General features: G+C 46.8%; 1 protein-coding gene across 1 annotated transcript in view; it reads right to left on the bottom strand.

Moving 5' to 3' along the window:
• LOC138510706 (BOS complex subunit NCLN-like) overlaps nt 1–5,291 on the bottom strand; it is a 426,819-nt gene extending 421,528 nt beyond the window's left edge. Inside the window, exons 1-2 of the mRNA XM_069626473.1 lie at nt 5,025–5,291; nt 1,112–1,296 (exon numbers count right to left, since the gene is read on the bottom strand). Coding sequence (XP_069482574.1) covers nt 1,112–1,296; nt 5,025–5,187 — 348 coding nt within the window. The 5' untranslated portion in view covers nt 5,188–5,291. The remainder of the gene's footprint in view (nt 1–1,111; nt 1,297–5,024) is intronic.
• Between the last annotated feature and the right edge of the window lie 17,082 nt (nt 5,292–22,373).

The following is a 22,373-nucleotide window of genomic DNA, read 5'->3' as shown; positions in this document are numbered from 1 at the left end:
CTCGTGTTAATGCCCACATTTTTGCTTGTTCTTCCTCATTCTGCATGTTACGCCCCCTTTTTAGGTGGCTGCACAGGCCCTTCCCACCCTCTTCTCGGAGTTTTGCGCAAGGCGTTCATCGAGTCGCAGTGATGTGGCAGACTGGCGTGGATTCCTCGCAAGTCCCCGGTAATCTCTGCACATTGCTTTCCATGAATCGACGAACTGGAACTTGCACGCGATTTCGCGTGCAAATCTCTTTTTTTGCCCGCAGAATATTCCATGAATTGGGCCCGTAATCTATGCAATGAATGAAGGTCTTGCATCTACTTTTTACATACTGCTTTAAAAATCGGCATTTGGCTCTTGCTTAGATACACCAACTTATGGCAGATAAAGAAACTGAGATTTAGAAAGATGACCACATGGTACAGTGAAATGGGAAGGCGGAATATGAAGTCTGTGCACGGGTTCCACGGTTGAGGACTGAGGGCCTGATTCTGAGCTCCACGTAAAATAAGAAGAGTGTCCTTCCCAGAGGAATGAGCATTTTCCTATTTGCTCCATATTATGTGAGTATCTTTATAGAAAGAATATGGAGCAAATGGGAAAAGTGTAGTTGCATCACAGAATTATACTTTTCTGATTTTTCCATGGTCTCTGCCCCTTTCACTAAGCTCCTAGGGACAACAAACAGCTTTCACTTTGATTTGATTTTTCCTGATTTATTGCTATATATATGTGCTTAATACTGGGTCAGTCTAATATTTACAAAGTGTATCTACTTTCCAATTACGTAACATTGAAAAACACACTACGGGCCTTGCATGACCACAATGTACTATGACATAGCATCACATTTTAAGAGATATTTTCATGGTTCGAAAAGAACTAGTGTATTTGTACCTCTTTTTTCTAATGACCATGCCCAGGCTGTTGGATCTTTGTTTTCAACATTTGCTCTAAACAACCATTGCTTCCTGTTCTTTTCCAGATGTTTTGAACTACAACTCCCATCGGAAATAGCCAGTATAGTCAAGGGTAAGTAAATATGGGATGTATAGGCCAAAACCTCTGGAGATCTGCAGGTTGCCTAACCCTGCATTAGGGTCATGTACATCCATCTGCTTACCTGATCTTGTAGAGCCTCAGAGCTATTCTGGGGAACCAGCATCAGCATGGCTCCAGCTGATTGGCCCAGGACCTCCCTGTATCTCTCCAAAGTGAAGTCCGCCAGCCTCATAATTACGCAGCGGCGGGTTAGCAGGTCCGCCTCCAGTGTCCGGCTCTCGGCATGCACTAGCGAGTTCCTGCAGCCTGTGGACAAGTCCAATATTCACTATTAGGCCATGGAAATTCCTTGACAAGCATCACTGAGATCACTGTGGGGTGGGATTAGTGCATGGCTAATGTGTTAATGCCCGCATCGAGAGGGTGTACATGGAACTGGATGAAAGGCTCACTGACGTTGGGTTGACAATATCAGGAGCGTCAACGAAGACTTGGGTTCGTAAAGGTGATGGGAGCGAGTGCCTATATTGGGAGAGGGGAAATAGGGATCAGATACGACTAAAGATAATAGCTAAACCACATAGAAAGGACTGGGAAGGCAGTAGAGTAGGCAAGGGATAGGTGCTCTGATGCCCGCGTATTAGTTGGCGCTATTATATACAGAATAGAATAGAATAGAATAGAATAGAATAGAATAGAATAGAGAAAGTGGAGAGCAGAGGGAGGGGTGCAGAATAGTAAGTGGGAGAAATGGCGAAGGCGAGAAAGCAGGAGTGAGAGAGAGGGAAAATGTCTACAGATTTGTGATCTGTGGCCTGCTGGGAAATACCAGACACAATTTAGCCTTCGGGCAGAAGTTACACTGTGAGGACTAGATGTTTTGAAGAGGAGTAGAAATGCGTGAATGAAGATAAAAAGAGGCTTGGATTAAATGAAGTATTGGAACGTGCCTGTGGAAATGTGGTTGGTGGTGAGGGTAAAGATTTGGGAAAGGGCGCCTACATAGGCTCTGATAAGTGAAGGAAGCGAGAGCAAGGCTAAGGGACATGGGGTTTTATAGATCGAGCGTAGACTCATGAATTTGGGGGGGGGGTTGTTCATTGGGGTTAGGGCAGGCCTGGTGCCATTTATTTGCACACCTTTTCAAAAATAATTTGGCATTTATATAGCGCTACGAACCCTCGGGTATCTGAGCGCTGCTTATTATTACCCACGGTGTGTGGTGCTCATTTATCGACCTCGGAAGGAAAGGCTGAGTTTGGCCCTGCCGGGATTCGAACCTGCGTTAGCAGGCTCTGCACGGATGTCAAAGCAAGCACTCTACTCGCAATCTTCATAGAGGCAGTTTCAGGGTGTTAATGGTATGTGTTTTTTTCCAAAGTACCCACCGCCCCATTCAAGGGATAAAAGTGGGGGCCTTGCCCGGCTTAACCTGATTAGTTATATGTTGGTCTGTGTCATATGTGTCGTGGGTTTTGTGGTAGTCTGCAGCTACTAGGGGGGGTAGGAATACTGAAGGGGCTCAAGTGAATACAAAGGTTACGGGAGGCCAGTACTCCTACCAAAGTACCGAACTGATGCTATTTAATTATTTATTTGTCAAATGTTTATGAACTTGCTCCCAACACACATCCTACCAGAGTACTGAAATGATGCTATTTGATAATTTATTTTTCAAATGTGAATGAACTTGCTCCCAACACCCATCCTCCCAGAGTACTGAAATTATGCTATTTAATTATTTATTTGTCAAAGGTGAATGAACTTGCTCCCAACACCAATCCTCCCAGAGTACCGAATTGATGCTATTTAATTATTTATGTGTGAAATGTGATGGAACTTGCTCCAAACACCCAGCCTCCCTGAATACCGAATGGAGGCTTTTAAATTATTTATTATCTAAAACAGTGGAATGATGGCATTTACTTGTGTATTTATTCCATGTATGAATTGAGAGCGCCTCCTCCCCCCCACTAGGGGCCCAGCAGTGTAATATTACACATGTGATACAGAGATTGAGTTACACCAATTCAATTATATAAAGCACACACTGGGCAAGCGCATCAAATGAAATAAGGCTGTGCCTGTTTATTTACCCAGGGGCACAAGCACAACTGTCAGTCTTCAGGGCTGACCTGCCATAGGGGAGGGCCAAATCCCCCTCAGGGCAGCCGGCCTAGTCATTGGTGCTGCCATAGGCCTTCCTATGAGGGTTCTTCCATTATCCCCCTGGGTTTTTGTTTGCACATGTCTGCAGTAAGGTGTCCTACAGGTTGCTGCTCACTTCTTCATACAGAATCAAAGGGAGAAACGCCTTACAAATGGTTGGTGAGTTGTTAACCCTAGACCTGCTTCACGTGAGAATGCAAGCCCCTGCCTATCTCGAATTCTGTGTTGTACGTTTACTGGGCAGGAACCATTAATGAGGGTAAATGGGTTGAGTGCCTGCTGTGAAGAGCCAGGCGAAACCTGCAGGCCCGTACAGGTTATAATCCCAGCAGCCTTTTAAGATTTTATTATTGCACAGCTGTTAAAGTGCAGCCAGCGATTTTGATTTGGCGCAGCAAATATTTTGGAATCTTCAAGTAGATGGCCGAGCATGCAGTAATAATCACATTAAAATATATTGTAATGGCAACGGCCAAGTATGCAACGTGGAGTTAATGCAATCTTATCGTCTGTGTCCTGATGGATTGAAGCATGGCTGACCCTGGCAATGGCCCTTTTCTTTTTCTGAATACATTGCAGCCCAGGTGACTTCAACAAGAGCACTTCGGGCCTCCCATGAGAATATCCTGTGGATTCCGCTGAACCAGCACACAGGGCCCCACCCTTAAACACACACTAGAACTCACACCAGTCCCAGCATTTCCACTCGCCTTGACAATTACCCGTGAGGGTCGAAACACATGTCGGCTACATAAATAGAATACACTTCAAGCATGCACCCTCCCCACCTACATATCCTATATACGACACCAGATTTATAGTCTGACCTATAAACCTGATCATATAGCCGTCTGTTTAGATAGTCTTGCTAGAGTGCCTATGACATCCCAAGATATGCCCTGATCTTGTACATATGTTTGTATATATTCCTGTATATATTTGATCTTTCGTGCCTATGTGTTTTATATACTCATGCCAAATATTGTAACAAGCTTAAGCTTTCATGTACACTGTTGCGCCCGGCTACCCAAGGGTTTAGCGCGCATTACCAAATAAATAAACAAACAAACTTGTTACACTACTCTAAGAACCAAAGTTTCCGACTGATTAATAGAAAGACACCACTCTTACTCATATCAAAGTATCGGGGCCTCAAACCTCCTTCCGGCCCTTTTCTTACTCGGTTTGCCTTATCCAAATGAGTGTCTGTCCATTCAACGGTAAACAACAGTCCCTTTATGTCCTTTGTTGCGCTGTACAATGGCAAAATGGCTGTTTCTCCATATTGCCTCATTATGACTATGGGTATCATTTTAAAAACATATAATTTTAAACACTGGAGGAGACATGTTACAATCGCACTTTGGTGTTAACAGATCCCCCTCCTTTAAATGTTCCACATTTGCCGGTCGGAGTGCAAAAGGGGAGTGTAAAATGGTGGCGCACTCGCCCGCCCGTGCAAATTGAATAAAAACTGTCTGCCATTTCCTCATGGCAGTCAGTGTAAGATTACTACAGCATCTGCCTACTTTTTGCTGGTGTAAAAATCAGGCGGATTCCATAGGAATCTACAGCATCTACACCAACCTGCAACATATAATGCTGGCGTAAATGCTGGAGCATTTATATGACGGAGATCCAGGCGGGTGGGGGGCGAAATGCAAAAACAAATCTCACACGTGAATGTGAAAATGTGTTAATTTACCCCATGCTGGTCTTTCAAAGTGCCCTGCGCTGCAAATGACCCCTGCAATCACAGGTCATAGTTAAGAGGTACTTAAAAAAAACACATTTTTACCATTCTCACTCCACTCATGGTGAGGCCCCAGATCCAGCTCTGGAGGCGGGATGCCAGCTTCACTTACCGTGGGGCTGCCCCTGCAGGGTGTACTGCTGCATGCGGTAGACGGTGAACTCGAGGGCACGCGCCGCCTCCGGGTACAGGATCGCCGGCGCCACCAGCAGCGCCATGAAGGCAGCCATGCCTGGCTGGACTCGCCTTCCAGACTCATTTACCCTAAAGTCCATGGTGGGAGCTCAGAAGGCGACCTCCTTCTCCCCCCGTCCCGTGAAATGCAGCAGGTGACACTGACGAGCCTCGTCAGGCGGCCGCACGCCCAGCACTAGTAGATGCCACGGGGGTAATCCGATTTAGGCCAACATCCCTAATCACCCCTTGTCTGAATGAACCCGTCTGATCCGCTGAGCGTTCAAATTCTGCTGGGTCACCCTGATTACACTGTTGGGAAAGGGGGTTGCCAGCCTCCACTGGGGATCTGGGGAATGAGTCTCCAGCATTCAAAAAACCACACGCTTACTGCTTTTTAAAGATAGCTTTTGCGGCATTTTATATGTTTAACACTCCAGGAATGACTAAGAATTCATAAATGACTAAGAATCTAAGAGCAACTAACTCGATTTGCGTCCACACCACCTCTGCGTGTCCCTTGAGAAATCCCTCGTGTAAAGGAAACAGGAGGCATTTTGGTGTGCCAGGTGCTTTGGTAACATATAACTTCTATTGCACACTAAAGTTAATTGTTTTTTTCCGTTTTTAGTTGTAGCTATGATAGGTTTTTTTATAATGCGCTTAATACCTAAAGGTTTCTAAGCGGGGACCCGGGGATCGAACCTGTGTTGCACCGTGGCTCTTGCTTCCAAGGCAAGCACGCTGCTCCTGAGCTATCCTCCCTTGACAAGTTCCAACCAAAGCGGCAAAACCTGGCTATATCTTTGCCCACACAGGTAAGCAGAGGAACACAGCCTTTTCATTAGATAAAAACATGCCCATGTCCATACACCTGTGCCAACGCAGAGTGGCAAGAGAGCAGCAGCAGTAGACACGGATAGCATCCATGCCCACATTGTCACCTTCCACATCTCTCTGTGCACACCCACTTCACCTGGCTTTCTGCTTTCAACAGTGGGGCTAGGCAGGCGGGTATGGCCAAGAGAGATCAAGGAAGCCCCATCTCAAGGTCCCCTAGTCCCTCTTTTTGTAATGACAGGCGTATTTATTAACCTCGCATGGGCGAAAGGCAAAGTTGACCTTCCTGGGATCAGAACCTGTTACTATGGGTTAGACGCAGATCTTTGGAGGAGCGGTTACATCACTGTGCTCTCCTAAGCGCTTACATCACTGTGCTCTCTTACCAGCAAAAACGTAGTTACGCGTTCTTTTGATGGCAATCTTTGGCCATGGTTGGAGTAATGGGCATTTGGTGGCAAACACCTAGCACGATTGTGAGTACCATGTTTATTGATGGCAATAATGTTAGAAAGCCTGGGCTTTTCATGACAGAAGATGTTAATGATGTGAGTTCCTGGCCACTGCCTGGCAAGTGGATGAGTACATGGGCATTTATGACAGGATCTGGCCACTATGTGAGTACCTGGGCTTTGTCTGGGAATTGGATAAATACATGGTCTTTTGATGGCAGTACCTGGCCATTATGTGAGTACCTGGTCTTTGTCTGGGAATTGGATATTTCCCATCTGTGAAAGGTACAGTGAGCAAAAAGCGTGTGCTGCAAACTCTCATCTCAGAGCAGGTTATCATGCCATGTTCTTTCTGGAGAGGAGCGCCTGCTACCTTTTTTGAAATATTTGCAAGGAACTTGGGGTTGGTCCCCCTGAGTTACCTGGGGGAACCCAGACGTGGACTCCCTGCTCACTATGCTCCGAGAGGCACAGCTCCACCTCACTGATGAGGCCCAACAAGGCTGAAACACGTGTATGGGGTTGCTGTTGGTACTCTTGTTCAGAGAGGAATTGCCATAGCATTTCGGTGCTGGACTGCTCATGCGGGCGGGACAAAGACTGATATGCAAATGGGTATTTCCCATCTGTGAAAGGTAGTGAGCAAAAAGCGTGTGCTGCAAACTCTCATCTCAGAACAGGTTATCATGCCATGTTCTTTCTGGAGAGGAGCGCCTGCTCCCTTTTTTGAAATAAGCAGAGGAACACCGCCTTTTCATTCGATAAAAGCATGCCCATGTCCATACAGCTGTGCCAACGCAGAGTGGCAATAGAGCAGCAGTAGACACGGATAGCATCCATGTCCAGCTTGTCACCTGCCACATCTCTCTGTGCCCACCCACTTCACCTGGCTTTCTGCTTCCAACAGTGGGGCCAGGGAAGTGGATATGTCCAGGAGCAATCAAGGAAATCCCATTTCAAGGTCCCCTAGTCTCTATCTTTGTAATGACAGGTGTATTTATTAACATCAGAGGGGTGAAAGGCAAAATTGATCTAAACCTGTTACTGTTAAGCTGGGTATCACGTGAGTGAAGCGTACCTGAAGACTTGGAAGAAGATCTTGACGTGGAAGCCAGACTGATGATGAGCGTATGACGCGAGGAACCGGCCTCTCCGCCACCCAAGGTTTTAACAAGGTGGAAGATGGACCGTCTCCCAACGCCACGGGACGCACTCTCCTGATTTGCGTGGCGTCAGGACAGTGCAAGCACTGACAGGAGAGGCAGATGTCGAATGTCCAAAGACTGTGAAGTCCGAAGTTGGTGGTAGAGCCGGACAACCGCAACCACTGGAGGAACAAGGATGGCAGGCAGGTGGTAGATCCGACTGGAAGCAGCTGGGAGACTCAATGCCCCAAAGGAAACAGGTGATGGCTCAGGCAGAGTGTGGGAACCAGACACAAGAACAGGGCTGGGAAACCAACCCAGGAACAGGACTGGGAACCCAACCCAGGAACAGGACTGGAAAACCAACCCAGGAACAGGACTGGGAAACCAACCCAGGAACAGGACTGGAAAACCAACCCAGGAACAGGACTGGGAAACCAACCCAGGAACAGGACTGGGAAACCAACCCAGGCACAGGACTGAAAGGACTGAGAAGGAGAACCCAAGGAAAGCGAAACAGAACCCAAGGGAAGAACTCAAGAACCCAAAAGGATCCCCAAGACCCCAAAGGGAGAAGGACCAGAAAGGCTGCAGGGGCAGGAACCCAGGGAAGGGTTCAGACAGAAGCTGGAGACAGAGCAAGGCCAGAACTGGTAGGTAGCAAAACGAGCGAAAACACGATCAGGGCAAACCGCGTTGAGACGCGACTTGCCCCTGATCGAGGCTCGCTTTATAGGATGGCCGGCACCCGAGAGAGGCTTGAAACGCAAGCCGCCTCGTTACTGGGTGCCAGCACATCCAAAGCGAGGCTCGGAACGCGAGCACTCGCCGTGGAGAGAGCCCAATCAACTGCGCATGTGTGGAATCGAGACCGTGGTCTCCTGCGCATGCGCAGAGGACTCCCGACGGGAACCCCAGAAGCTCTCCCCATGGCGGATCCCCGCAGGCGGAAGCGCGGGTAGATCCGCCAAGAGAGAGGAGAGCGAGTAAGAGCATAGGAGCCCGGTCTCCAGGTAAGTGGCGTGACACTATGACCCCTTCCAGGAAGACCCGGGGCACCAGGCTTCCAAGGGAACTTCTCGTAAAAAGCACGCACTAGACGAGGTGCGTGTACATGCTGTTGTGGTTCCCAAGTGCGGTCACAAACTGAGTATCCCTTCCAATCCACTAGAAAGTGTAGTACCCCTCTACGATAGCGGGCATCACAAATCTCCTGAACCTCAAATTCGGGGACACCCTGAACTAAAACTGGGGCCGGGCGAAGAGGGGAACGACCAAAGGTGTCATTGACGTGAGGTTTCAGAAGGGAAACATGAAAGACTGGGTGAATATGCCAAGAACGTGGGAGCTCAAGGCGAAAAGCTATGGAGGACAGGCGCTTGGTTATCCTAAATGGCCCGAAATAACGTGGAGCCAGCTTAACCGGCAAATTGTTAAGTGGCAAATTCCTAGATGATAACCAAACCTTATCCCCCACCTGGAGATCTGGTTCCACACATCGCCTTCTGTCAGCCTGAACCTTCATACGACTCCTTGTAAACTCCAAAGTCTTACGTGCCACTTCATGTTGTCTCTGAATGGAAGACACCAGGTCATCAGCAGACGGAACCGTACTAGCGGGTACAGGATGGAAGGGCATCAGTTTCGGATGCTGGGCAGAAGAACAGTAGAACGGACTGATTCCAGTAGAGGAATGGATGGACTTATTGTACGAAACTCCAGCAAAGTCCAGACACGCCTTCCAGTTAGACTGAGTAGCGTTGGCAAAGCAGCGAAGATACCCCTCTAGGGTCTGATTGGTCCGTTCGGTGAGGCCATTGGTCTGCGGATGATAACCAGAGCTCATGGCCCTGTGAATGCCAAGATGGCCACATACCCTACTCCAGAAAGCTGACACAAACTGCGATCCTCGATCAGAAATAATCTTTTCTGGAAGGCCATGTAAGCGGTATACTTCATGCAGGAAGGCTGATGCCATCTGAGAAGCTGTGGGTATCTTGCTAAAGGGAATGAAATGAGCGTATTTCGTAAAGCAGTCAATTACCACCATTATGCAGGTACATCCGTCGGAGGGAGGTAGGTCTACAATAAAGTCTGTGGCTATGGTGTGCCACGGGTACGGTGACAATTCCGTAGGAAGAAGCAGTCCTAGAGGCTTTCTTCTCGGTACTTTCGTCTGGGCACAGACGGGGCAGCTCTCCACATACTTCTTGACGGAACTGGCCCACCCCGGCCACCAGAATTGTCGGGACACTAGTTCTTGCGTAGCTTTAATTCCTCGATGTCCCCCAATCAAAGAGTCATGAAAACCATGTAGTATGCCATCACGGATAGGCCCTACCGGATTGTACAACCTCTTCTGGAAAAACAGCAAACCGTCTCGTTCTGACACCAATGATTGCTGCAGTAGGTTCGCTCGTTCTGGATCCGCTTGGGTAGCATCAAAAATGGCTTGCAGGTGAGGAGACAGTGCCAACAAGAAATGGTGTGGGGAAATCAATGGGGAACTCCCACCAACCTCTCTCTCCACCCTCTCCAGAGAACGAGATAAAGCATCCGCCTTCAGATTGGCGGTACCAGGGATGTAGGTAACATGGAACTGAAACGGAGAAAAAAAGAAAGCCCATCTAGCCTGGCGAGGCGTACGGCACTGTAAGGAACGTAAATACTGCAAGTTCCGGTGATCTGTACAGACCTCTACAGAAAAGCGTGCCCCAAGCAGGAGATGTATCCATTCTTCAAAAGCCATCTTTATGGCAAGTAATTCCCGCTCAATAACCGCATAGTTCCTTTCACTGGAATTCAATTTACGTGAATAATAGGCTACTGGATGTTCAACAGAGGTCTTAGGATCACACTGCAGAAGGACCGCTCCAATGGCGAAATCGGAAGCGTCTGCCTCCACAATATAGGGTAATTCGTCCTGAGGGTGACGCAGAATAGGGGCGGTGGTGAAAGCCGTCTTCAAGGTGGCAAAGGCTTGTGAAGCTAGAGAATCCCACTTGAAAACAGTCTTGCTGCTGGTCAACCTTGAGAGTGGCGCTGTAGTTTGGGAAAAGTGAGGAATAAAGCGCCTATAAAAATTGGCAAAACCCAAGAAGCGCTGCAGAGACTTTACATCATGTAGCTGCTTCCAATCTAGGACGGCCTGGACCTTCTTGGGATCCATCTCAATACCAGTATGATTGATCACATATCCCAGGAATTAGATGCTGTGTTGATGAAAAGAAAATGTCTCCGCCTTGGCAAACAGCTGGTTAGAGGATAAACGGAGAAGGACTTCACGAACGTGTCTCACATGTTCCTCAAGAGATTTGGAAAAAATCAAAATATCGTCCAAGTAGATCCAAACCGAAATTCCTATTAAATCACTGAAGAGGTTATCCATGAATCTCTGGAAGACAGCTGGGGCATTACGTAGACCGAAAGGCATCACCCTGTACTCAAAGTGTCCAAAGGAGGTCTTAAATGCGGTTTTCCATTCGTCCCCATCTTTAATGCTAACCAAATGGTAAGCTCCGCGTAAGTCAAGCTTAGTGAAGATCCGAGCTGTGTGGAGGGTTTCCAGGATGTTACGAATCAAGGGTAAGGGATAGCGGTCCTTTATAGTTATATCGTTCAATTGACGATAGTCTATGCAGGGTCGTAAAGCTCCTTCCTTTTTCTTTACGAAAAATAATGGAAAGCCCGCAGGTGACTTCGAAGGGGCTATATATCCATTACTTAAACATTCTGATAAGTAGTCTTGTAGCACTTGCCTCTCTTCCTGGGTTAACGCATACAGCCTTCCATGAGGAATCTCAACGTCTGGCAACAAATCAATTGAACAATCAAAAGAGCAATGTGGGGGCAATGGTATATTTCCTGGTTCTGAGAACACATGTCCAAAAGCGGCATATTCCTGGGGAACATGAGATATGGAACAAAGTCTCGGACTTCTGCCAATTGATTCCAAAAGTGTTGAAGAGACAAGAGTCTGGGTTGGCAGGTTGCAATTCTGGGAACAGAAGGTGGAAGAGAAAGACAAGGTACAAGTTCTCCAGTTAATAACCAGATTGTGGCATTGCAACCATGGTAATCCCAAAACCAACTTGTAGATGGGTGACTTGATCACGTCCAAGGCCAAAGTCTCCAAGTGATCATCAATCTTCAGTACCAGTCCCACGGTATGAAGACGGACGGGTCCAGAGGACAGAGGTGAACCATCGATGACTTCAACCGGTAGGGCTGTCTGTTTGGAGAGCAGGGGTATACCGTTGCTGTTGGCAAATGATTCGTCGATATAATGACCAGAAGCTCCGCTATCCAGCAATCCGTAAACTTCCAGAGTCTTATCAGGCAAAGATATCCTGATTTTCAGGGTCAATAAGACAGCTGGTTGCATGGGGTGAGAAGAGAAACAAGATGCGGAAAGGCCTGAGAGAGTAGCTGGACCTGTTGCTGCCCTTCCATTACGCAACAGGTCTCCTAGTTTTCCGCCTTCTTTTTCTGAGGGCGTAGAGGGCATGTACCCAGATAATGCCCAGCTGCTCCACAATAAAGACATAAGCGCAGGGTTCTTCTTCTTCTCCTTTCTTCTTCAGATAAAGGTCCTCTCATGGCCCCTAATTGCATAGGTTCAGAGCCAGACTCCGGAGAACCAAAAGAGCCGACTGGTACGTTAGGCATCTTGAAATGAAACTTCTCGGACCAACGTCTCTCTGCCCTTCGCTCCGTAAGTCTCTGGTCTATCCGGAGCACTTGTTCGATAAGACGTTGGAGGGTCTCGGGCTCGGGAATATGGAGTAACTCGTCCTTGTATTCATCTCTCAATCCTCGACGAAACAAGGTACTTTGTGTTACTTCTGGCCACTGGGAGTCGGTCGCCAGTTGACGGAAACGGCTTATGTAAGTTATTATGTCAGCACTTCCTTGTCTCATGTCCATCAACTGGTTCTGGGCTACGGAAGCCAGGTTTGGTGATTGAAACACCTCCAAGAAAGCCTTTTCAAAGGCCATGAAGTCATTCAAAATTGGACTATTGGTGGCCACCAATGGAATGGCCCAAGCAAGAGCGTTTCCAGATAGATACCCCAGGATATATCCAATCTTGGCCTTTTCACTGGTAAAATGAGATGGTCTGAAGAGAAAATGGACTCGGCAATGATTGCAGAATTCTGCTATACGTCGGGGGTCTCCATCGAACTTGATCAGAGTAGTATGTGCCAGTGAACTCTCTCCTTGCGATGCACTCATAGCCCCCTGCGATACCATTTGACGTAAAGTCTGATTTTCCTGACGTAAAGTCGTCATCACTGCTTGAAGAGCTTGAAGTTCATCTCTGATGTCTTGACCATCTTCCATCTCCAAATCCGAAGGTAGGCGTCTCAATCTGTTAAGCTGGGTATCACGTGAGTGAAGCGTACCTGAAGACTTGGAAGAAGATCTTGACGTGGCAGCCAGACTGACGATGAGCGTATGACGCGAGGAACCGGCCTCTCCGCCACCCAAGGTTTTAACAAGGTGGAAGATGGACCGACTCCCAACGCCACGGGACGCACTCTCCTGATTTGCGTGGCGTCAGGACAGTGCAAGCACTGACAGGAGAGGCAGATGTCGAATGTCCAAAGACTGTGAAGTCCGAAGTTGGTGGTAGAGCCGGACAACCGCAACCACTGGAGGAACAAGGATGGCAGGCAGGTGGTAGATCCGACTGGAAGCAGCTGGGAGACTCAATGCCCCAAAGGAAACAGGTGATGGCTCAGGCAGAGTGTGGGAACCAGACACAAGAACAGGGCTGGGAAACCAACCCAGGAACAGGACTGGGAACCCAACCCAGGAACAGGACTGGAAAACCAACCCAGGAACAGGACTGGGAAACCAACCCAGGAACAGGACTGGAAAATCAACCCAGGAACAGGACTGGGAAACCAACCCAGGAACAGGACTGGGAAACCAACCCAGGCACAGGACTGAAAGGACTGAGAAGGGGAACCCAGGGAAAGCGAAACAGAACCCAAGGGAAGAGCTCAAGAACCCAAAAGGATCCCCAAGACCCCAAAGGGAGAAGGACCAGAAAGGCTGCAGGGGCAGGAACCCAGGGAAGGGTTCAGACAGAAGCTGGAGACAGAGAAAGGCCGGAACTGGTAGGTAGCAAAACGAGCAAAAACACGATCAGGGCAAACCGCGTTGAGACGCGACTTGCCCCTGATCGAGGCTCGCTTTATAGGATGGCCGGCACCCGAGAGAGGCTTGAAACGCAAGCCGCCTCATTACTGGGTGCCGGCACATTCAAAGCGAGGCTCGGAACGCGAGCACTCGCCGTGGAGAGAGCCCAATCAACTGCGCATGCGCGGAATCGAGAACGTGGTCTCCCGCGCATGCGCAGAGGACTCCCGACGGGAACCCCAGAAGCTCTCCCCATGGCGGATCCCCGCAGGCGGAAGCGCGGGTAGATCCGCCAAGAGAGAGGGGAGCGAGTAGGAGCAGAGGACCCCAGTCTCCAGGTAAGTGGCGTGACAGTTACTATGGGTTAGGCGCAGATCTTTGATGGAGCGGTTACGTCACTGCACTCTCCTGAGCGCTTACGTCACTGCGCTCTCTTACCAGCAAAAACGTGGTTACACGTTCTTTTGATGGCAATCTTTGGCCATAGTTGGAGTAAATGGGCATTTGATGGCAAACACCTAGCACGATTGTGAGTACCATGGTTATTGATGGCGCTGTCTGGCAATAATGTTAGAAAGCCTGGGCTTTTCATGACAGAAGATGTTAATGATGTGAGTTCCTGGCCACTGCCTGGCAAGTGGATGAGCACATGGGCATTTATGGCAGGACCTGGCCACTATGTGAGTACCTGGTCTTTGTCTGGGAATTGGATATTCCCCAACTGTGAAAGGTACAGTGAGCAAAAAACTTGTGCTGCAAACTATCAGCTCAGAACAGGTTATCATTCCATGTTCTTTCTGGAGAGGAGCACCTGCTACCTTTTTTGAAATATTTGCAAGGAACTTGGGGTTAGTCACCCTGAGTTACCTGAAGGCACCCAGACGTGGACTTCTTGCTCACTGTGCTCAGAGGCACAGCTTCACCTCACTGATGAGGGAAAACAAGGCTTAACACGTGTATGGGGTTGCTGTTGGTACTCTTGTTCAGAGAGGAATTGCCATAGCATTTCAGTGCTGGACTGCCCATGTGGGCGGTACAAAGACTGATATGCAAATGGATATTTCCCATCTGTGAAAGATAGTGAGCAAAAAGCGTGTGCTGCAAACTCTCATCTCAGAACAGGTTATCATGCCATGTTCTTTCTGGAGAGGAGCGCCTGCTCCCTTTTTTGAAAGAAGCGGAAGAACACCGCCTTTTGATTAGATAAAAACATGCCCATGTCCATACACCTGTGCCAACGCAGAGTGGCAATAGAGCAGCAGTAGACACGGATAGCATCCATGTCCACCTTGTCACCTGCCACATCTCTCTGTGCCCACCCACTTCACCTGGCTTTCTGCTTTCAATAGTGGGGCCAGGGAGGCGTGTATGGCCAGGAGAGATCAAGAAGTCCCATCTCAAGGTCCCCTAGTCCCTCTTTTTGTAACAACAGGTGTATTTATTAACCTCGCATGGGACAAAAGGCAAAGTTGACCTTGCTGGGATCAGAACCTGTTACTATGGGTTAGACGCAGATCTTTGAAGGAGCGCTTACGTCACTGCGCTCTTTTACCAGCAAAAATGCAGTTACAGGTTCTTTTGATGGCAATCTTCGGCCATGGTTGGAGTAAATGGGCATTTGTTGGCAAACACCTATCACGATTGTGAGTACCATGTTTATTGATGGCCCTGTCTGGCAATAATGTTAGAAAGCCTGGGCTTTTCATGACAGAAGATGTTAATGATGTGAGTTCCTGGCCACTGCCTGGCAAGTGGATGAGTGCATGGGCAATTATGGCAGGACCTGGCCATTATGAGACTACCTGGCTATGTCTGGCTATTGGATAAATACATGGCCTTTTGATGGCAGTACCTGGCCATTATGTGAGTACCTGGGCTTTGTCTGGCAATTGGATAAGTACATTGGCATTTGATGGCAGGACCTGGCCATTATGTGACTACCTGGTCCTTGTCTGGCAATTGGATAAGAACCTGGGCATTTGATGGCAGGACCTGGCCATTATGTGAGTACCTGGTCTTTGTCTGGGAATTGGTAAGTACATGAACATTTGATGGCAGGACGTGGCCATTATGTGGGTACCTGGTCTTTGTCTGGGAATTGGAGAAGTACATGAGCATTTTATGGGAGAACCTGGCCACTATGATATGATATGGCATTTATAACGTGCCTATACACAAGTGTTTCGAGGCGCGATGAGGCAAGGGAGGGGGAACAGAGGGAAGACGAGACAACGATCCTACTAGGCCAGGTGTCATTTAGATCGCGCATGTGCATGGGAAGGAGGAAGGGCAGTAGTTTGGGGGGAGAGGACAGTGCAGTACATGGGATAAATAGAATAAATAACAATAAGTAAAAGTACGGCCAGCTGGTGGCAAGTGCAAGGGTAAGTGCAGACTTCAGTTGTCAAGTGCTGGAAGTGGGACTGCAGGGATACAGAAAAACAGTCCCCAAGTTCAAGGGTTTCCAGGAAGGCTACATGGGCCCGATATCAGGCTAGGTAACCAGTGCTGTTTCAATTTCAGCCAGGAAGGGGGAGGAGGAGAGAAAGCGGAAGCAAAGAGAAAGGTCTTGAGGTGCTCCTGGAACCAGTGATGATTCTCTTCAAGTTTCAGGGAGGCAGGGAGGCTGTTCCAGAGGGAGGCCCCAGCCGAAGAAAGAGATCTACCACCAACTCGTTGCTTGGAGAAGCGACTGACCCTGAGGGAGTTGGAGGCGGATGAGCGGAGAGCTCGAGAAGGAAGATGTTCAGGAAGGGAGTGAACTGGGTTTCCTAGCCCTTTAAGATGGGTAGCAATACCCTGGAGATGGATGGTGATGCAGATTTCAGTCATACATCAATAATCAAAACGACTTAGGCAAAAGGGGAGTCAGTTTTATTAACAAGTATATAAAACAGGGAGTACAACGAACATCAGCAGTCGTACGATCCTCTTACTCAATGCATCTTAGTAGAAACTGAGTTTATATTGCATAAAATCATCATCATTGACATTTACCTACATCACTACCTATGTGGCAAACTACAAAAACCTATCGGAGGGAGTGATTGGTTCTAAGTGAGTGTCGAAGTATAAGTTCCATATCAGTAGAGAACCGTGAAGGAAAGTGATAGGGTGCTTAACATCAGGTGGGGCAACTAAACCCTCCCTAAACATGGCCACTATGAATGTCACTAAATACATGATGTTCCATTTGCTACACAAACTATAGGACCCTTGATTACATGGTCCTCTACAATTGGTTGGCTTCCGACCCCCATCAGTACTTTTCCACCTACGTTTAGCAGAATGCAGACTGAACATCCAGGTGCTAGTGGGCTCATTTCGAAACTAGCTTCCCACCAATTAGTATATCAATCCATCATCACCTCAACAGTCCAGTGTCAATTAGTGCTCTGAAGTTTGGCCTTGAGTTTGTATTTCGCTCTGAGAATTTTAAGGAGAGTAGGCACAGCCAGCCTTCGTGCGTATGTGTGACCACCTTGATCATCCAATGTCTTCCTTCCACATGACTGGACCCCATGAAATCGAATTTTTCGTGTATTTAAAATTCTCTTTTAATAGTCCTCTGTCGATTCTGTTTTGCTCAAGCTTCCTGAACAGGAGACCCTTGTTCCTTCACACAATTTGCATCCAGTGTCAGCAAAGTCCTATTTGATAAGACTTTTGGCTTCCTGGTCGTCCTATCTCCATCTGCTGAGATTCATTTGTGCAATTAAAATTGTTTTAAGTGTAACACACTGCAGTGAGGCCTTCTTATTTATGTGCAGTATTGTTTTATAATGTACACTGGCAACATCCTTCTTCTATATGTCCATATGCATTTATAGAGGTATATATGTATATATTGGCGCTTGCCGCTGTCTATCTTTTATACGCTTAGAGCTAGCTTCACGATCACTTTGCTGCTTGTGTTTCAATTGCATCTGTACACGTGTAAAATGATTTGATATCTTCATCTGTTTCTGCGGCATACGTTTCTTCATCCTAAGCCCAAGATGTCATTTATCATTGTTGCTTTCTTGATGCCTTATAGAATATCTATATTCTCTGATCTCTGCATCTCTTCTGTGTGTGTCATCTCTTTCCCCGTGCCATCACCATTCATTCTTGCCTTTCAACTGCTCTGCTTCTTCAGGAATCTCATTCAGATGGCCATCATTTTGTCTTGCTTGTAGGTACGGTTTTCTTAAAGGGTACCTTGCCTCCCAGATTCTCTTAGGTATTGGTACTCTTATGGGTACTGCACAGAGTCCACGCTCTACTCTTTGCTGGTTAAACTGTTCCACATACGTCGCATACTTTGGTTCCCATTCTATAGGTAATATGGGCGGGGCAGTTGGAGGGGGAGTGCTTGGCTCCTCCTCTACACTACCTTCTCTAGGCAATTTATCGACCACTCTCTCATCATCCTTCACATCTAGACATCCTTGTCTGAAGAACTACTTCTTAGGGATCCATATTTTTATGACTCCTTTTAGGCATCCGGCTGATTTCACATGCTGATCCTTGTTCCATGTCATGAACATGCACTGTCTACTTGGAATGCAAAAGATCCATCTTCCCACATATTTCGTGTGGTTCTTCGGGTACAGGAACTTCGTTCCCTCAGGTGCATGAATACTGGCCTTCACAAAGTCTCTGATCTCTTCATCTATCAGATCCTTGGGCTTCCATCCTGGTTCAACATCTATCATAATTCTCATCCCTATGGCTTTCTTTGCTGTCTTCCTGCATTGTGAAATTATTATCTTGATTACACAAAATCCAAGCAATACCAACACGATCAGGGCTCCAAGAAACTTGAACATATCTGACATCCATTGTGGAACCCAAGAGAAGAGTTATCCAAACCAACTGTCATCAGCAATATCTTCTACTTCGTTAATCATCTGGCCATGGAGTTTCGTCAGCATGTCTATGGCCTCTGTCAAGGTTCCATTCTCGTCATCGTGAGAAGATATGAACATGCAACATGATTCTCCAATTTTTGCACAAACACCTCCATCCATAGCTGTAATCATGTCCAAGACTTACCTATTCTGGAGATTCATCAGTCTTATTGCTCTCATTTCTTCCCTGATTGCATTGAATCCCTTTATAGTAGTATTGATTGTCTGCAGCAATTCCCTTCTGGTTTTCTGTAGCCACTTGGTATTTGCTCCGACTTGGATTGTTGGCATACAGATCAAAGTGAACACTGATGAAGTTTGGCTGAACAGTCTGTGCTCATATGGGATAGAATCAAAGGCTTCTATTGATTTGGCTGAAAAGTAGTTTTCTCTCTTCATCCTCTTTATCAGTTGCACAGATCTCTTTTTCCTCAGGTGAGCATCTGCTTTTGGGAAACTGTCAAGATTCAGGTCACTTTTTGGGATCACCAATGCTGGAACATGGACATTCACTAATGTGCATATTCCTCCCCAGTCTTTAGGTAGCCTGATGTAGGCCTTGGATCCACACGCCCAATAATGATCCATGATTACTGCTGTTCCATGCACCATTCCTGATGTATCAAAGATGCGATCACATTTTTGATTTTATCCAACATTTATTGTACCATTACTTCTGAAGCACAACCTTGAGCTTTCCAAAGGCACTATGTGCAGGGGTCCTCCTCTGTCTTCGACCCATTTCAATAGTTTTGAAAGTCTTGGCCATAACGATTTGCACACCTCTTGTACATTCAAAATAGTGGATTCAGGACGATTAGTTACAATCCAGGCTCTGCAGATCACCACTCCTTTTTCCCAGCCATCTGGTGATAATACTGATCCCCAGATCTGCATCTGACCTCTGTTTTTCCCACATCCAAATTTTGTCTGCAGATATTCCTGTGGTCTCCAATTTCTTGTTCACTTCTCTTCTGATTGCTGCTCCTTTTCCTCCAGGCTTCTCATATCTGATCACCAGTCTTCTCGTCTTTGCATTATTTCTTGTCTTTAAATCTTGGATGAAGTCATCTTCATCTGGATCTGTCTTTTCAGTTGCCTATTTGAGAGAGGCATCTTGACCCATGAACTGGCCTCTTTGTTTGCAAAGCGCCACATGTGAAAGACAATGTGCTGTTTGAACATCTATTTCAACGGCTATGAAGATCTTCGACTTCCCAATGCTGTATGGCAGGAGTGCACATACAAAGCATTCCTCCTTTGACATTCTTCTCCTGACTTCCTTCATGTGTTGGTACCATATGTTATTTCCCAAGTGTGCCATGCTGTCCAGGTAATCATTCAATTCATAATTATTTTAGGTTTCATTCTTTTCATATGAGCTTCCATAATCATATCATGGAGTGTACCCATGTATCTTCTTCTTACTGAACTAATCACAGGAACATCTGTCTGGGTTCCTTGTGTAGGAGAAAGTTCAGAATGTCTCATCTGTTCAGCAGCCCATTTATGCATGAAAATGTCTCTAATAATCTCCATCCGGGATCTTCTTTTTGGAACTATTTTTGGATCAATTGTCACTGGACCAGGTGTATTTGCATGTGTCTCTCGTGTAGGCTCAACTTTTATTGACCCCTTATCTTGCCTGGTTTTCCCAGCCTGTCTCTGGCGTCTAGAAACAGTCTCTAAAACACGTTTTGTATGTGAAATAATACTAATGACATCCATTTCAAGCTCAGGCAATTTGCCATCGTTCTTTGGAACATGAATAACTACATAAGGTCTAGGCCTCCTAGTAGTTGCCACACGTACAGTTTCCTTCTGCTCAGAAACGTGCACAGGAGTGTTAGCTCCATGTGCACCAATATAAAAGGCTGTTCTCACAGTCAAGGAAAGCAGTACGATTATGAACACAATGCAAGTGTAGATTATACAGTGGTATGTTATCCTACAACATCTACTTCTTGGACAACGTGAGCGCCTTTCTTCATGCGGCAGAATAATGTTACTATTCAGATTACCCATTAACCAACTGAGGAAAGAAAAACTTAATTTATAATATTTCAGCATTATGTACTACTTCTGGAAGCTGCTGCCTTGACTCAGTAAGTCGTCCTGGATCAATTGTCTGCTTATTTGATGATGAAAACGGAATTGTACGATCGGACCGAAAACAAAAGGTCCGACCATACAAAAAGTCAGAAAAATGCTACCACCAAAGGTTCGAACACCAAAGTTCGAACCTTTGGTGGTAGCATTGTAGGTAAGTATAAAGAAAAAAAGACTGCGGGGGCTGCAGGGGTTTTTAAATGGGAAATCATATTGTGCCTCCTTTCAATATATATTGGCCTAAAACTAGTCGCTCTGCGAAGAAAACCGCGTTGCAAAGTTCCGATTTTGGATCGACTTCCCCACCATTTTAGGATCATCCGCCATTTTGATTTCTGTTCATATGTGATTCTCTGTTCTAAAATGGTGGACTGTGTTTCCAACTTGTAACCAAGCCTTCCCGACCTTTGAATCTTGTTAATGGTTAGACTGTCCGAGGGCCAACTATTTAGACTAGGTAACGAGACCTTGTACTGAGAATGACTTGTTGCCCGAGGATTACCTGCACTAACAAGCCTCATCCGCGAATACACATCGACGACAATACTAAGTAAATATCGAGCGTGGACACTGGCAGAACTGCATTGTGAAGCGATATGTGCTAAGGCTTACTGGTTGGAGCTGAGAATATACATCACCATTGTAACTTGTTGGAAACGCAAACCCATGTAATCCATGTGCATATTATTGTATGAGCCATAAGTGAACTCGGCACAAACTCTAGACCGCACATTATTAACCTGTAGAGGGGCTGGACAATATTACTGAAATGTATAAAAAGCCGAATGTCTAGATGTCCAGCACTCTCACTAGGGCTGGTCCTCATTGTGATGTAATGTAAAGCCAGATAGCTATCTGTATTTCTGTTTCTTTGTAACTGTACAGTAGATTAAAGATCTGTGAATCTTTATAGCCCGTGTTTGGTGTATTTCCTTTTGTGGTACTCGGCCTCGATATTTCCTTGCTTTTACAGGGTGTCCCCACACACTATACTGCCGAGGGACAACCCTGCAGCACACCCGAATAAAAACCAAAAAAAAACAGGGGTAGAAGGGGATTCCCCCACAACACCCCGCTCACTATACAGTATAGTGAGCGGGGGTTGCGGGGGAAACCCCTGCAGCTCCCAAAAAAAAAGAAAAAGAAAAGGACCCTGCTGCGCCGGTTCCCAATAACAGAAGTGAAAGTGAACTGGCGTCGCAGGGACACAGTGACAGGTAAGTGGGGTGTGGGTATGTTGGGGGTGTGGGTGTGGGTTTGTGGGGGTGTTTCGTGGGTGTGGGTGGGGGTGTGGGTATGTAGGGGTTTTGAACGTGTGTTCGTGTGGGAAATGTACAAACCTTTTGTGGTTTGTACATTTCACATGCAAACATTTAGGCCGCTGCAAAATCAGCCACGGTCGGATCAAGTAGATCCATGAAAACACTGTCTCTGTGTCTCTGGAATCAGTCTTTCACAAGTCGAAATTCAGATGCCTCTTTAGTATGAAGAATAACAACCTCAGCCAGTCTACACAATTGGTATGACATAGATTTCTCCCAATCTATGCCTCAAATCTGCCTCAGCCCATACGACATGTTGAGTTTCTTTCAGCAGGACCCAAAAAAGTCCTTCCTTATCAGCAACTTCTCGATCTGTCCCTCTGAGGAAAGTTTCTACACCAACCTGGGATTTCTTTCAGTATAGATGCTCACTTGGATAA

This window comes from Ambystoma mexicanum, chromosome 6p (genome assembly GCF_040938575.1).
Source record: "Ambystoma mexicanum isolate Mex_15411 chromosome 6p, UKY_AmexF1_1, whole genome shotgun sequence".
Taxonomy (NCBI): Eukaryota; Metazoa; Chordata; class Amphibia; order Caudata; family Ambystomatidae; genus Ambystoma; species Ambystoma mexicanum.
Note: the sequence above shows the minus strand (reverse complement) of the source record. Positions and strands in the feature narration are given on the sequence as shown.